The sequence below is a fragment of the Salvelinus sp. IW2-2015 genome, linkage group LG9, assembly GCF_002910315.2.
Source record: "Salvelinus sp. IW2-2015 linkage group LG9, ASM291031v2, whole genome shotgun sequence".
NCBI classification, from domain to species: Eukaryota; Metazoa; Chordata; class Actinopteri; order Salmoniformes; family Salmonidae; genus Salvelinus; species Salvelinus sp. IW2-2015.
The window spans coordinates 7,502,120-7,516,616 of NC_036849.1; the positions used below are offsets into that span (position 1 = coordinate 7,502,120).

At 43.1% G+C, this 14,497-nt stretch overlaps 1 protein-coding gene across 3 annotated transcripts in view; it reads left to right on the plus strand.

Annotated features, from left to right (window-relative positions):
• Positions 1 to 14,497, plus strand: part of mipol1 (mirror-image polydactyly 1) — a 73,946-nt gene that overhangs the window by 48,696 nt on the left and 10,753 nt on the right. For all 3 annotated transcript variants that reach the window (XM_023994108.2, XM_023994107.2, XM_023994109.2), the window contains 2 exons: positions 3,286 to 3,393; positions 8,193 to 8,296. In XM_023994108.2, the coding sequence (XP_023849876.1) occupies positions 3,286 to 3,393; positions 8,193 to 8,296 (212 nt within the window). The remainder of the gene's footprint in view (positions 1 to 3,285; positions 3,394 to 8,192; positions 8,297 to 14,497) is intronic.

The window sequence follows — 14,497 nt, forward strand, 5'->3', positions numbered from 1 at the left end:
CTAAGGTATGCAATGACTAACATGACAAGAGGAACTGATGATGCACTACCCAATTTAGAAATTGCACCCTGTGCCTTCTACCATTACAACTTCCAAGAGAAAGCTGAAAGCCGGACTTCCTTAACAAATGTGTCCGTCCATCCATCTATCTAGCAAAAATCACCATGTCAGACACTCGCTCCTCTTTAGGAAGGTGTGGTAAGAATGTCAATCATAGCTCAGAGTTTTCAGCAGGACACTACTGTGCAGGGAGTCATACGGTCATGCATTCATCTGGGTGGGTGGTCGCAGACAGGGCTGCGAACTGTTTCTAGCTGGAGTTTGACATTTTTCTCTGTAGCCTGGATTTACCAGGCATATTATGATTGGGATGCTTCCTTTCTGCTTCCCTCCCTGTGGGTGAGCTTCATGGATCTCTGTCCCGTTCAGCCCGACGCCGGGGCATTAAAAGGCAGGCATCAGACGTATGGAGAAGAAAGGCCTCCGCAACTCCACTATGCCTGCGTTATAAATGGCGCCCTATTTTCCTATATACTGTAGTGCAGTACTTTTGACTAGGGCCCATAGGGCTCTGGTCAAAAGTAGTCCTTGATATAGGGAATAGGGGGCCATTTGGGACTCGCCTATATGTAGACTGAACAGATTCAGCTTCATGGAGGTCACGCTGCTCCGGAGCAGCACTTCCGACTGGTCTAAAGCTAGTCTAGTTTCATGTGCCTGTAGACTCTCTCTCCGTGAAGAAGGCATATTGGTTTATAGGGCTGTATGAAATGCTGATTCAGTTTTAACAGGATCTCTAATGGGTCCATTTTAGTCATTGGGATGTGTAATAAGCAGGTATTTCTAGTAACTTTTCTACTAATGCCAGGTTAGCTGTATTGGTCCAACTTAGCTACTGTTATACGTTTCAGTCATAAAATTAGAATATGGTTTCAGTATTGTTTCACTGTGTTCTGAGACTCAGTAACAGAAGAACCACAGAACTAGAATCAATAGAACAGGCGTCCCTATTCAAGTCAATGATGGCATAATTGGTGAACTGGCAGCCTCATTCTATTTCTATGAAAAGAACACTCCTGTCCTCTCCTGCTCATTTCTCATCATTGGTTCAGTCTCTTCTCTCCTCTCTCATCCACCTCTGTTAATTATGTTGTCCCAGGTGTTCAAGCCATTTTATGAGGCTTTTTTTTACAATGCCTAAATCAAAGACTGTATGTGGACTTTGGGGGGACTTCCCTCCCCAAAATACAAGCTGGTGCGATCAAGTTTTTACGCTCCAGAGAAGTTCTTCAAAATATGAGAGCCTAAATCTGATTTGAAAAGGTGTTGATTCTCCAGATTTGTACACATTTAATCAGCTGACCAATGCAATGACTCAAGTTCATAGAAGTCAGTCCATGAATTTGAGGTTGACTCAAGTTTTGAGGTTGTCAATGAGGGAGATGTCGCCAGTCTTCTTAATGCCTCTGACTTTAACACAAGGCTGAGTGGGAGCAACCAGCTGAGCTCAACCCTAGACTACAACCATATCTCCACAAAACCCCGGGCTAACATCACATTCACATCTCCTGGAAAAAATATTGCCCCTGCTTTTTGCGGAGGGCAAAAAAAATCATCTTTGGAGCAATTTTAAAAGTAGGTTACAAATGCCTGTTCCTAATCCCTGTGAGGCGGGGATGGTCTCCACACTCTATCCTGAAGGATTTCTGCGTCCCCTGCTGCTCTTCCTATCCCTCTCTTCATCTCGAAGGGATTAGCCCACTGCGACTACCAGAGGGCCGCTACACCCACCAGCCTGCTGGAATATGAAAAGCTGGATAAGTGAAGGGAGGGAGAAGGAACAGAAACACATCTATTCTGTCTTACACCCCCCCCCCCTTATTTTCTCTCTATAAAGTGAATGCTGCAAAACAAAGGTTATTGATTCGTTAGGTACCTGGCAGTATGGTTACTTTATGCATTAGTGAATATTGTTCCTTGGTAGACTAGTGTACATGTTAAAAACTGAGAGCTGACGTTTTGCTATGTTCTGATTTGTCGTCTCTCATTGCCAGATCCACATATTTTCCCAGCGTCGATGATGTGTAATTGAGTGACGAGCCTCTGATTTGATTGACCGTGTGATGCACGCGTGTTTTCAGGCATAATGCGCCGAACATATGTAACGCTAGGTAATCCATGTCTGCTCCGTCCTCCATGTGTTCCGAAGGAGTGATGTGTTTGGGTGCCGTACTGTAGCCCCAGGAGTGGCCTTCCTAGCCTGCCTGGGAAGAATAGAGAGGTGCACTCCTTCTCTCTGTGTTCAGATTGAAATACTTTTAGTCCAAAACATCTGTTGCCTGTAAGCCATAACTCACCCTGACACTAAAGAGAAGCTTTGTGTTTTGTCTGGACCAGGGAACTATTATTCCAGACGGCAGAGGAAGAGGATGAGGGACGAGAGCAGCGAGCGGGGCTCCTAGGCTGCGCCCGCCTGCTCTTGTTTGCGGGAGCACTTTGGGGTTTTTTAGGCAGCTGGACGTCGAAACATTGCGACTTGTCAGGGTGAGAGGGATGGTTTACATTCCTGGTAAATGTCCTTTAGTCTTAGAATGTGCACATGGAGAAGAACACATATAGACTGGTATGAAACAACTCTGGCTTACAATAACACTGAGAGGTTCTGACTGAGCCGCGGTCTGTGTGTTTATACGGTCTGTCTGTCTGTCTGTCTGTCTGTCAGTGTAGTCTGCAGTGCCTGTGGGGAAAAAAGCAGATGAACTGCTGACATCCGAGTAGATAACAATCACATAGTATGTAGTAATTCCCGTTGCGTCTGTTTATGGGATTGAAAAAGATACCTTTTGGTAATTATTTTTAAATACTTTTATGAAAGCGTCATTGTCATCAAAGTATATTGCATGTTATTAAGTCATTAAATAATGTGTTTATAAATGCTGAAGAATAAAGGTCGACACATACATTTGCGGTATGAAGTATTTTTTTCCCAGAAATAGACCAGTGAAAACAAGATGTCTCTGATCTTTTCAAACGGTTGTAACTGGTCGGTTTGGCCTATAAATTATCTATTTCTCTTTGTCCTTCATGACTCATAAGAAGCTTCTCTGCCAAGGAGTAGAAACCAAGAGCTACTAGTGGGAAAGACTGGTGAAGCATGTATACATTTAACTCTGCCTGCCTGGCATGCCGAGGCTTTCACTGCACTGCGATGGGCGAAATACATTCCCTACTAATGTATTTCAAGTGATTATTTCCCCTTCTCTTCCTCTGGCTCTTCTTCCACAGTGCAAGCGGCTGGAGCAGGATCTCCTACAGGCGAGAGAGCAGAGCCAGACTTCAGCAAACAACTTGAGACACCTGACTGCCGAAAACAATCAAGAGCGTTCTCGGAAGGTAAATCTACCCCCCCCCCCACCCTCTCGCAGAAGAATCCTTGCAAATTAAGGCTTTGAGCAGCACAGGTTCTCCTTCTCTAGGGTCGCGTTCCAAATGTCACCCTTTTCCCTATATAGTGCACTACTTTTGACCAGAGAGCCCTATGGGCCCTGGTCAAAAGTAGTGCACTATAAAGGGAATAGGGTGCCATTTGGGCCTAGAACTCTGTGTATGAATACAAGGGGCTGTGTACATTACTGTGCCGAGCTCACTGCTGCTGTTTGCCAACAAGTCTTATATGGCCTCCCCCACTCCTACTACAGTATGCTGGGGTCTTACTTAGATACCAACCCCTAAAACCAGCCCTGCCCCCACACTCACACACCACATTTACATTTACATTTTCCTCACAGGTAAAATGGTATTGTTTATTCAACCACTCACTGTTTGCTTGTTTTCTGCCCTTATTTGGCCTGGTGATCTAAAGCGATAGAGCTGTTGGTTGGGGGATCCAACCAACTATTTGATGGGATTTAGAATGACATCATCAACAAGGGGCTAGGGCCATAATGTCACACACACACACCAACACACAAACGTGTCCCCTCCAGTGAGGTACAGGGTAAACACAAGACTGTTTGATGTCTTCTATTTATCTGATGAAGCAGAGCCCCCTATGCTTAATGCGGAGAGAGTGAGCTGTAAACATGCTCATTAGATAGGGCTAGCTAGGTGAACGGTATCACCCCACCGATGAGCCTGAAGTAGCAAGGTTGCCTGAGAGGTCAGCTGATGGTCCCATTACAAAAAGGATTCTCTGAGGATACAGTAGATTACACTGCTATATGTTTGCAGCCAGGCCTATTCTGACTAGTGCTTGCCTTGCTTGCAGGCTATTGCTCTGTCTGTAGTCATTCACTGCTCTCTTCCCCTTGTCCTTTGGCTGACTAAGCTCTCGAGTCACCACCATTTGGAATTGATAGAAAAAGCAATAAGGCACAGAATTACTACATAGCTAGCTCCCTTATTGTTGCCTCTGACCTATTCCAACAGCTACATTTTATACATTATATTACACATTCTTTTATACATTATTTTATACTTTATATTCTCATAATGAACATTTGCTTTAGGATTTTCAGATGACTACTCTCTCTGGGTGTGATTGCCACATTTTTGAATCCTTATATTTCACTAATAGAATTCATGATCATGAAAATCACGGCAATATTTGTTGGCCAGTATGGTGAAACGGACACACCAGATGTTTGTTGATGAAAACAATGAACACGTTTGTGACTAGGGAGTATTGTGGTCGTTTTATTTATTTCAGATGACTATGATGAGTTCTTCTGCTTTAACTCAACTATGAGAACCTCCGTCCAGTCTTCTTCTGCTCTTTCTAAAGGCTGCTTGCTGCCAGTATTTGTACTCTTCTTTATTTCTTAGAAGGTTTCTCCACTGATGGCTTATTAAGAAATATATTACATTTTGTTATTAATGTAGCACTTGGTTTTTCTATAAATCCCCTTAATTATAGATTGGCTCCTGGGATTACAGAGCAGAGTTTTAATTTAAAATGAAACGGGAACAGCTGTCATAAAATTAGTCAACAGTGCCGGGAACAGATCCACAAAACAATTTAAAAACTCACAGATCTTTGATTCATCAATTGACATTTTACTTTAAAGAATCCAGCTGAGAGAAAATGACTTTTAAATTGATTTCAAAATAGAAAGGTCAGTGTCTTCTGCTGAAATTCATCTTGACGTGCAGAAAATGTACTCATTTAAAATCAATTTTTTCTATAACTGCATGAATGGACTCTCTGTATACTCATAACCTAACTGGTTTATTTTCTAAAGAATTATAGAAACAGGGACATGGCCAACCCAACATTCCCAATTTGTTTACATTTTAAGACCCCCAGACTTGCATTTGATCATGATACCAAATTCTTCCCTAGCATGACTAAGTAATGTCAAGTAGTAGTGTTGTGGAGGAGCAGGCTGAATCTGAGCTGCTAGGGCTAGCTCGACGGAGGAAGCAGTCGTAATGATTAACTGCATTGGCGAGGCGGGGAGAGGAGAGGAGCATTGCAGTGCGATTATTCTGGGCTGTCAGTGCTTGAAAGAAAAGCTGGTGTGCAAACACAGGTGGTTCAGGGCTAGGGCAGCCACTACAACAGACCACTTGAAATGACCTGAGCATTGAGAGCAATGAGAACCCCTCAACCCCGGCCCTCTCCTCTCCACCCCTGCCATTTCAGAGGGCCCTAAAGTCACAGACATCTACTCCGCTCAAGACAAGCCCACAAACTCTCTCACACACACACAGAGCTTTAGGACCCACTTCCAGAGCGTCCTTGAGAAGACTGAAGAACTGGTACTCTCACAGGCACTCATAGATGAAAACATGATTTTTCTGTGTTTTATATACATTTCTATTCACACTGAGGTGGGAATAATACTGTGAAATTGTGAAAATTATGATAATGCCTTTTAGTGTATGTTTGGGATGGAGTTTTGGCCTGCCTGGTGACATCACTGTGCGGGAAATTAGTTAATAGACCAATGAGAAGAGACCAAACCTCTCTACCAATAACAGCTCATTTTCAGTTTTCCCCTCCCCACTCAGACCACTTTCAAACTGTACTAGCCAAATTCTTGCTTGAGAAATTGCTATTTTTGTTTCTTAAAAAAAAAAAAAAATCACACTAAGTGATGTAATTGCTGCCCAGAAATGATTTGATATTGAGCTAGAAACAGCAGCATTGGACCTTTAAAAAATGAAAATAGGATCTGAAACCTACAGCTTGATACTATTATTTGTTGAAGACATTATCGTGAAAGCACAGTCATCATACACTTGCTCATTAACTAGCCCTCGGTTTAATGTGAATGCAGGTACGTTACTTGTTGCTGCGGTCTAGTATGTCAAGGGCTTAGGTGCCAGGTGTGGTCTCTGGCTGTCGCTATCTCTTTGATTGATGTCCATTAACAATAGCAAGTGATTCAGACTGGAGGACAGGAGGAGGAAAGGCAGTGCAATTTGACACTAGTTTAAATTCAATTATTCTAATTGGCCACTACAGATGAATAAGATTACGGAGAATGTTGAGAACATAGTCCAGAATCAAATATATATTAGATCTTCTATTTATATCCATCAACAAAGTCCACATCAGTCAATAGTTTGTTGTGTGTCATAACAGATGCAGCTTTCCATAGATTGATCTTCCCAGTTCCCACCGAGTCAGAAATGCCAGCTAGTCCCTGCTGCCAATCTGTTGCACTTTGGCCCCATCCGCCCCACCACCGGCTGTATGCCCTACAACCTCCTGTACTGTACCTCTAAAAGGTCACGCTAGTTATTCTCCTTCACAGGACTGCCTGCCTTCATCATCACAACAGGTTAACCCGCTACTCTGTCAACCTCATTTGGATATTATTCTAATGAATGCTGATATAATACATATGATTAAAAGAAACTGGCTTTGAAGTCGAGCTCTCCTCCCTGTTGGTGAAAAGTACATATTGACTTTAGAGGTTGGCCTCTTTTTGATGTTCTCTTTGACTTGGGAGACCTTGGTGCCAGTAATTAGAAGGATGGTTCTGGAGACCCGAGGGGAAGCTGCATGTACTTAGTTAGGCCAAAGGTGTTTATAGCAGCAGACCAGACCCCAGCCCAGTGCTCATATGGTTTCAGCCTCTACAATCCTTGCCCAAGTCATAAAAGGCTTAAAAAATGAGGTGCATATTTTTTTTAACAGTTAGGTACTTTCTGAATTTGTCCAATAACCCTGTTGTCCAATTCTCTTCTCCTCTCACAGATTTAGACAAATTCCCTCCTAGCTCTCACCCTCCTCCCCTATCACACAGAAGCTATAGATATTGCGGTCATTTACAGTATGGCCCTGTCTGCCTTGTTTATTTAAACCTCCTCCATTGTTCCCTCCTCTCCCAGCTGTTGAGACCATCAATACATCTGTTTCAACGGCTGCTAATTAGCAGGGTCTTTATTGTGGGCCAGGTTTAACCACAGGGTTGCCCAGGACACATTCACTCACACACACACACTGTTTACCCAGCGTCCCCTGCTCCCACCCACCGCCGCGACCAGTCCCGCCGGCCTCCCTTCCCGGTAGGCCCTCTGAGTAGGTGCTGAGTGGAGAGACAATAGCATGAATGGGATCCCCTCAGAGCATCCTCATTGTGTTGGATGCTCCCTGTGTGCTGCTGGGACTGCTGGCGCTCTACATGCGCTGAATTAAAACGCAGTTAAAAGACATACGCTGCTACGCTGCAGACATGGATAGTTCTCTGTGTGAGAGGAATCAGTGATGTTACATTTGCAGCTTCGGCCTCAGTACAAAAACTACTGCGAGAACCCGTAAAGAAGTGATAATTCAGCTGCATATAAACATGATTTGGTTTTGAGTAAACTACTTTTTCCAGTGTTCAAAAACGGAATGCATAAGACGTTTTATGAAAAGTGTGATAACTTTATTGTCAAATCAAAATGGTCAAAATGCAGGAGCATTTGTGAATATCTTTCAGAAAGAGAGAGCCATTGATGAAAAACATTGATTCAACCACCTGGGCACAATGTCACTTGGCTGCTACAAGCTATGTTTGTCAAACTGTGATGGGATGTGTGTGTGTCTGTTCCTTGTGTTTTTACCAGAAGGTGCTGGAGATAGTGTTTGTGTTCTACACAAAAGATCAGTGATGTTACAATTAGTAATCATGTTCGATCTATTCATTGCATTTCTATCTGCATCATTCTGAACGGTCTGTCTGTCCGTTGTGTTGTAGTGTTACCAGGAGGACGTAGAGGCGGTCCAGAGAGAGAGGGACAGGGCCCTGGAGCACATTCAACGGCTGGAGGAGGAAATACAAACACTGCGAGCGTACCACAGGTGACAGAGACACACTTCCCCTTTTAAAAATGCCACACCTTCACTATCATCTGCATAGAAGATGCAAATATAGGAATCCCTATCTGCATAAGTGAACATTCACAGTTAGTAGGAATATATGGTTTATTGCTGCTTGGTACATATATATGATTTCTGCTGTGGTTACGCAGCTCCAAGTATTGGATATTTAAAGGCACAACAGTGAAATATGATAAGCGATATATTAGTCCGCTTTGATGTGACTTAGCAGGATCTTAGTGGGAAGTAATTTGTGTAATCATATCAATAATATAATGTAATGCTCAATCGTGCATTTTTCCAATAGTACATTTTATGTAAACAAAAAGTATCCCATAATTTATGTAACAATTGTAAAATACTGACCCTAGTAATAAAGTATTATATTCCAGTGTAATTTTGAATCCAATTCTGCACCAATAATATTAGCAGCAGGGAGAGTGTTACACATTCATGGGACCATAGATCCTTTCAATTGTGTTTGGCTGAAAGAGTTGGGCGTGTCACACCTCATTTGAACTTCTTAATCAAATAAAATTCTGCACAGCAAGACAGATCATCGCTCTCCCACTTATTAAAAATGAGAAGCATGTTCTGAGCCAGCTCTCCCTCCAACATACTCAAGAAAATCCATATCAAGAGTTAAAACTGGACCTCATATGCAGTGTTTGCTCTGGATTGAGATAACTAAAATAAGTAATTACACTCTAGTTAGACTTATAATATTAATCCGTGGGAACTTCTTTATTAGAAGTTTTGGAAAATACAGAAAAATAAGGAAAGGTTGCTTTTTATTTGTCTCAGCTTTAATCCGCCAATGACCGTTTTTGTCATTTGTCATTCAATGGAAGAAATGAACGCCTTAAAAAAGAGACAAAAAACATGGGACACTTGTACTTCCAGCAGTGTCGATATCCTTCATTGTGTATTTTCTGTTGGCTCAGAAAGTAGCCATTCTGGTTTGGTAACCTGCATCCTGTTCTTAATGTTTCCCATATTCTGATAGTACGTTTTCTCTTTTAGTTTTATCTGCATCTCATCTGTCATGTGGTTGAGTGTTTGTCTGGCGTTGGTGAACACATTGTGACAGATCTATGGTCCTATTCCCACTACGAGATACGAAGAAGAGTCTGAGGAGCGGGGCGACGAAAGAGAATTCTACTTTCTAATTCTACCACATTACATCGTTGCCTTAACTTTCGTTGTGGATGGCAACAGAACATTTTGGTTCGCAGCTCAAATTGACTGTAAAATATCACTAGCCCCTGGCCATTAAGTGCAAACTATTCAACAATGACAGAAACCTTTCTTCTCAAACATATGACACTATTGAATAATGCAACCAAACCATATTACGCTCTTGAATAATGCAACAATTTACATGCTTGTATGTGCAGAAAATTAAAGGCTTTATTTTCTCATCTGTATGCCACAAGACAAAATCTCAGAGTTACTATAAGAGCATGTCTTCATCAAGTAATGTTAGCCTATCACAAATGATATATTTTTATCAATATCATGCAAATCATTGCATATGGTAAAAGCAAATTGCGACTGTAAATGCGAGTATGAGTGAATTCACCACAATAAGCTGTTTTATATGGAAGCCCATACCCGCCACAATTTTTTTTTTTTTTAATGATTTGTAAATGTGCACAATTAGTCTGTGCTTCAGTCTGATCAACTGTAGACTACTAATAACAACCACAGCTCCAGGTAGCTTAGAAACACCTATGCGCTCTGATCCCATCGGGGCCAGGGGAAACGTAGCATCGTGTTTTTATAGCCCAAGCTACAGTATGTATTTATAGCCTAAAATAGGCCCATTTATTTGTATTCTGAGAAAATGTGAATGTGATCAAATTTGGTTTATATTCACACTTCAGGTGGCTAGGCTACCTAGGCCTTTTTAATCAATATTATTGACTTGAATTTATCAATTAACACAATGATGATGACATACTTTATGAGTATATTTTTAATTACAGATGCAAAGGCCTATACGATGCAACCCTTCATAGCCCATATAAAACCGTTTTTTTTTTACAGCTGATTTATTACTGCTGTACGCTGCAACTTGGGTCCGAAGTTGGTTACGTTAGCCTACTACCAGATCAGGAAAAACTCTGGGCCCCTGGAAAACAATTCCCTCCCCCCACCTCTGAAATCACCACACAATGTTAAAAAATTAAGGGGGGGACTACATTTGACATGTTTTTGGAAAATGTCTATAGATTTCAGCTGTTTTAAAAACATTTCTCAGCTATTACCATTTATACTGTAAGAATGTTGGCTCAACGTGACAATTTTGTTCACACTGCCCTGCTTTAAGGGGGAAACTGTCTGGGGTAGCAGTCAAGACGTAGCAAGCGCGCAAGTTTACATTTCAGTAATATGTGTAGCGGACGGTATTTTTACCAGAGGTGTAGTAAATGGGAAGAGGCTCTATGAGAACACTAGTAGGATTTTCTGAAGCCCCCCACCTCACCCTGGCTTTACTCCTAGACACTGAGGACGACATTGTTTTCTCCTCTTCTCAGACAATTTGCTTTGTGTGAGAACGGGAGAAAGAAAGCGTGAGATAGAAGAGTGGGTCTTGTACTGGTCCTGTGGTGCTCGACCTTTATGTGGGGAACCAGCCTTCGAGGCCCAACAAAGCCCAGAAGAGAAGATGGCTCGGCTATGTGTGTCTGTTTGCTCTGAGGATTCACTGGCCCTCTCCATTGTGTCCCCAGGATAACAACACACCCAATCACATGAAAGGGAGGCAGCAGACGTCAAATAAAAATAAAGAAGAAGAGAAGGGGCCAAAACGCTAGCGACCGGCCAGCCTACCTCGTCAAAACACAGACTCACATTATGGGGTTCCATGTTCAGAGAAACCCCTGTTGATAAAAAGCAAAAATAGGGAGAAATGTACTAGCCGACGGGGGCCAGTTGTTTTAAAGGGTTGACGTTGGAGGGGGTGGGCTGAGGGAGAGGGGAGACGGCCGGTGCTTTGTTTGAGACCCAGCCAGACCAGGGCGGTGTTCCAAATGTGTCCTAAATGCCACCCTATTACCTACATAGTGCACTACTTTTAACCGGAGACATATGAGCCCTGGTCAAAAGTAGTGCACTACATAGGTGAATAGGGTGCCATTTGGGACTGAACCCAAGGCTGCTGGAGGGAGTCAGTCAGCCCAAGCAGGACACGTATTAACACTCCGAACGGACAGACAGACGGCTCCCTAGGGAAGGCTGATTATAACGGAGGCTGAGTGGGTCGCACTTTAACACCTAAAAACTCAATAGTCATTAGCTTGGCTAGCAGACGGAAACAAGACAGGCTGCCTGGAGTTTCCTACTGGGGCGTCACTATATACGTTCATATCTGCACAAAACCCCGATGAAGGCTCCGCATTGGCTTTAACAGTAAAGAAGTATTTTTATCAACTTCCACTGTCCCTCGGGAGTTGCTGAATTTCCTCTTCACTTTCATGGGGCATTTTAGGTTCATTTTAAGGTGATACATAACGTACGTCACCATCAATCCTGACTAACAACAAGGAAAAGTTAACCATTGCCTCAGACTCAGGGTTAGCTCTTCCTTTTCGGTCTGTGCTGCCCAATACATTTGGCGGATTGTCTGGGAGCCCTCCGAGCAAGCTAAACTCCATCGAGATAGAAACGGAGGAAGTAATTCAAAACGCACAGCAGCACCCTGGCAAACTGCCGAACCTCAAACCCAAATTGGTTTGTGTTCCTACATCGTAGGCAGATGATAGAAACGCGTTATTTAGGGACAAGCCAGTATAAACAACATGGACACTCCTCTCAGTCCTGAGAGTGTCTCACTGTGATTTATTTCTATGGTAGTAGGAGCCAAGATATCCTGGTCCCAAATCTGTTTGTGCTGTCTTGCCAACTGCTATGGTCTTTAATATATTGTCATGCCAAACATGACAACGATCATAGGAGTTGGCTATACAGCATAAACAGATCTGGGACCAGTCTAGAGCCAAGGTACTGAAGGTGGCTATCCTCCCAGTTAATGTGGTTTGGCTTGGGATACTGTACATGTGTCGTAAAAGGTGAGGTGACCTGGCTGCCTCTCAGAGGTGCCAAGGTAGGTAGGTGACCGAACGTTATCCTGTCCAGTATGTAGCTTGGTGTACCTGTCTGGTAACAGGAGAGGTCTGTGACCAGGCTCTCTCTGCTGACCTTGTGGTTTATTTGTTTAGAGCCCAGAGAGATAAGTCTCTATTAAATGGTGTTTTACATACCCAGCCTCTAACAATCCCCCTCCACACTAACCATTAACCATACATACATCCTAAAATGGCACCCTACACCCTTATATAGTGCACTGCTTTTGACCAGGGCCCATAGGGCTCTAGTCAAACGTAGCGCACTATATAGGGAATAGGGTGCCATTTGTGACATACCCATCTCTAGATTTGGAGGGCAGGTTCATTGAGCTCTAGCGTCTGTGCTGTGTTATCTGATTGGGGGACTTAATGGCTAACTGTTCTGCGTTGCAGACTGTTCAGGAGGTCACTGGCAGAAACTGGTGCAGAAAGCCACCATGTTCAGAAACACAGAATGAATAGTCATGAGCATTCTATAGATAGACACAGACGCACAAGAGCAGGTGGGGAGATAAGAGTGAGGAATCTGGAGCGGAGCGTCACTTGTTGTAAATACTGTACTTCATGACAAGAAAGTCATGGGAGCTGAGTAGACCTATTTCTCACTCCAGCTAGGTATTTGGATGAAACACAGATGGATGAAATGTGATCAGATCAGTACAACAGGAACTTCCTAGCTACATTAAACCGACACTCGTCCTCATGAATGGAACGGGATCAGCTCTAACAGTACAGTACATGCATGGCCTTGTGCTTTTCTTGTTGTTGTTCCAAGGAGTACTTCCCATGGAAGTTGTCAGCACTATTAAATATTGGTGCTAAAATCCCCTAATTTTACTTTCATGTGATCACAGTAGCAGATTTCAGTTAGAAACACAACTTCAAATCACCTCTCATCTGGTTTGTGGTCTCGTGTAACCACTCTCTCAATAGGTAGCTCTCTGTGTCTCCCTGGGAGAACCTCAATTGGTTTTGCTGTCCTCTGTCCTCTCCTTGCCTCTTTTTGAAAAAGGTAATCGAGGAGTGGAGGCGAGGAGAGGAAAGGTTTCATTGCATGAAATGAGACTCCTCCACTCACGTGTCATCAGGCAACTAACGTTTACAGGGGTGAAATCCCAAAATAACGTTGTAAATTGATCAAAATAAATGTAGCTAGTTGTGCAAGACATTTTCCAGATACAATGATAAGTAGCATATTGTTTTTAAATGAGTGCAAACAACAACTGATTCAAAGGTGGGCTGGCGGATTGTAAAACACTTCCGAAGCGCGAGGATACTCTTGTGCATCCTCTGCCGAAGTAGGTAATTAAGGAGGGGAGCAGACTCCTATGTTTGCCTACTAACGAATTGGCACTCTCTTCGACCACTTATCGGTTTCCGGGTCACAGAGGAGTCGAGGAGAAGACAGACTTTTGCCCAATTCAGAATCTCCCCCTCCATTCTCTCTCCCTGCTTCGTTCGCTCTTTTGCTCTACCAGGAAATTAATTTGAACAGTTTGAGGACAATGTTTCTCTTTCCTGTTGATTGGTTTCCATGTGTGTTGTAAAGGGAGGGGTATAGTGTAGCTGGGGGGTCGAGGCGCGGTTGCCAGGGTCAGATAAGATAATCCATATTTAAGCAACACTCCCCTTCCCTCCTCTGTCCTTGTTTGTCACTGTCATCAGGCCTTCAGACCCAATATGTTTACATTTAATTAAACAAAGCACACAAACTTTACATCACTTCCAATAGCTATCAATAGCACAGCTGAATTGATTACCCTCAGCTCTGAAAAACAAGAGGAAGCATTAAACAGGAGCTTCATCTTCCCCCTCTGAAACTCATTACAGGCCAGAATGACTGATATGATTTTAAAGCTATGTCCACACGCCTACCTGGAATGGCAGCAGAGACCTCCGGTCATTAATCTAGATTAGATTGTCAGCCGTCAGTGGACAACTGACTATAATGTCGCTCATAGAGCTAATGGAGGATAGAAAGGGTATTGTTATCTGACCAAACCTTATTACCTAGCTCAGGGCTCTCCAACCCTGTTCCTGGAGAACTACCGTC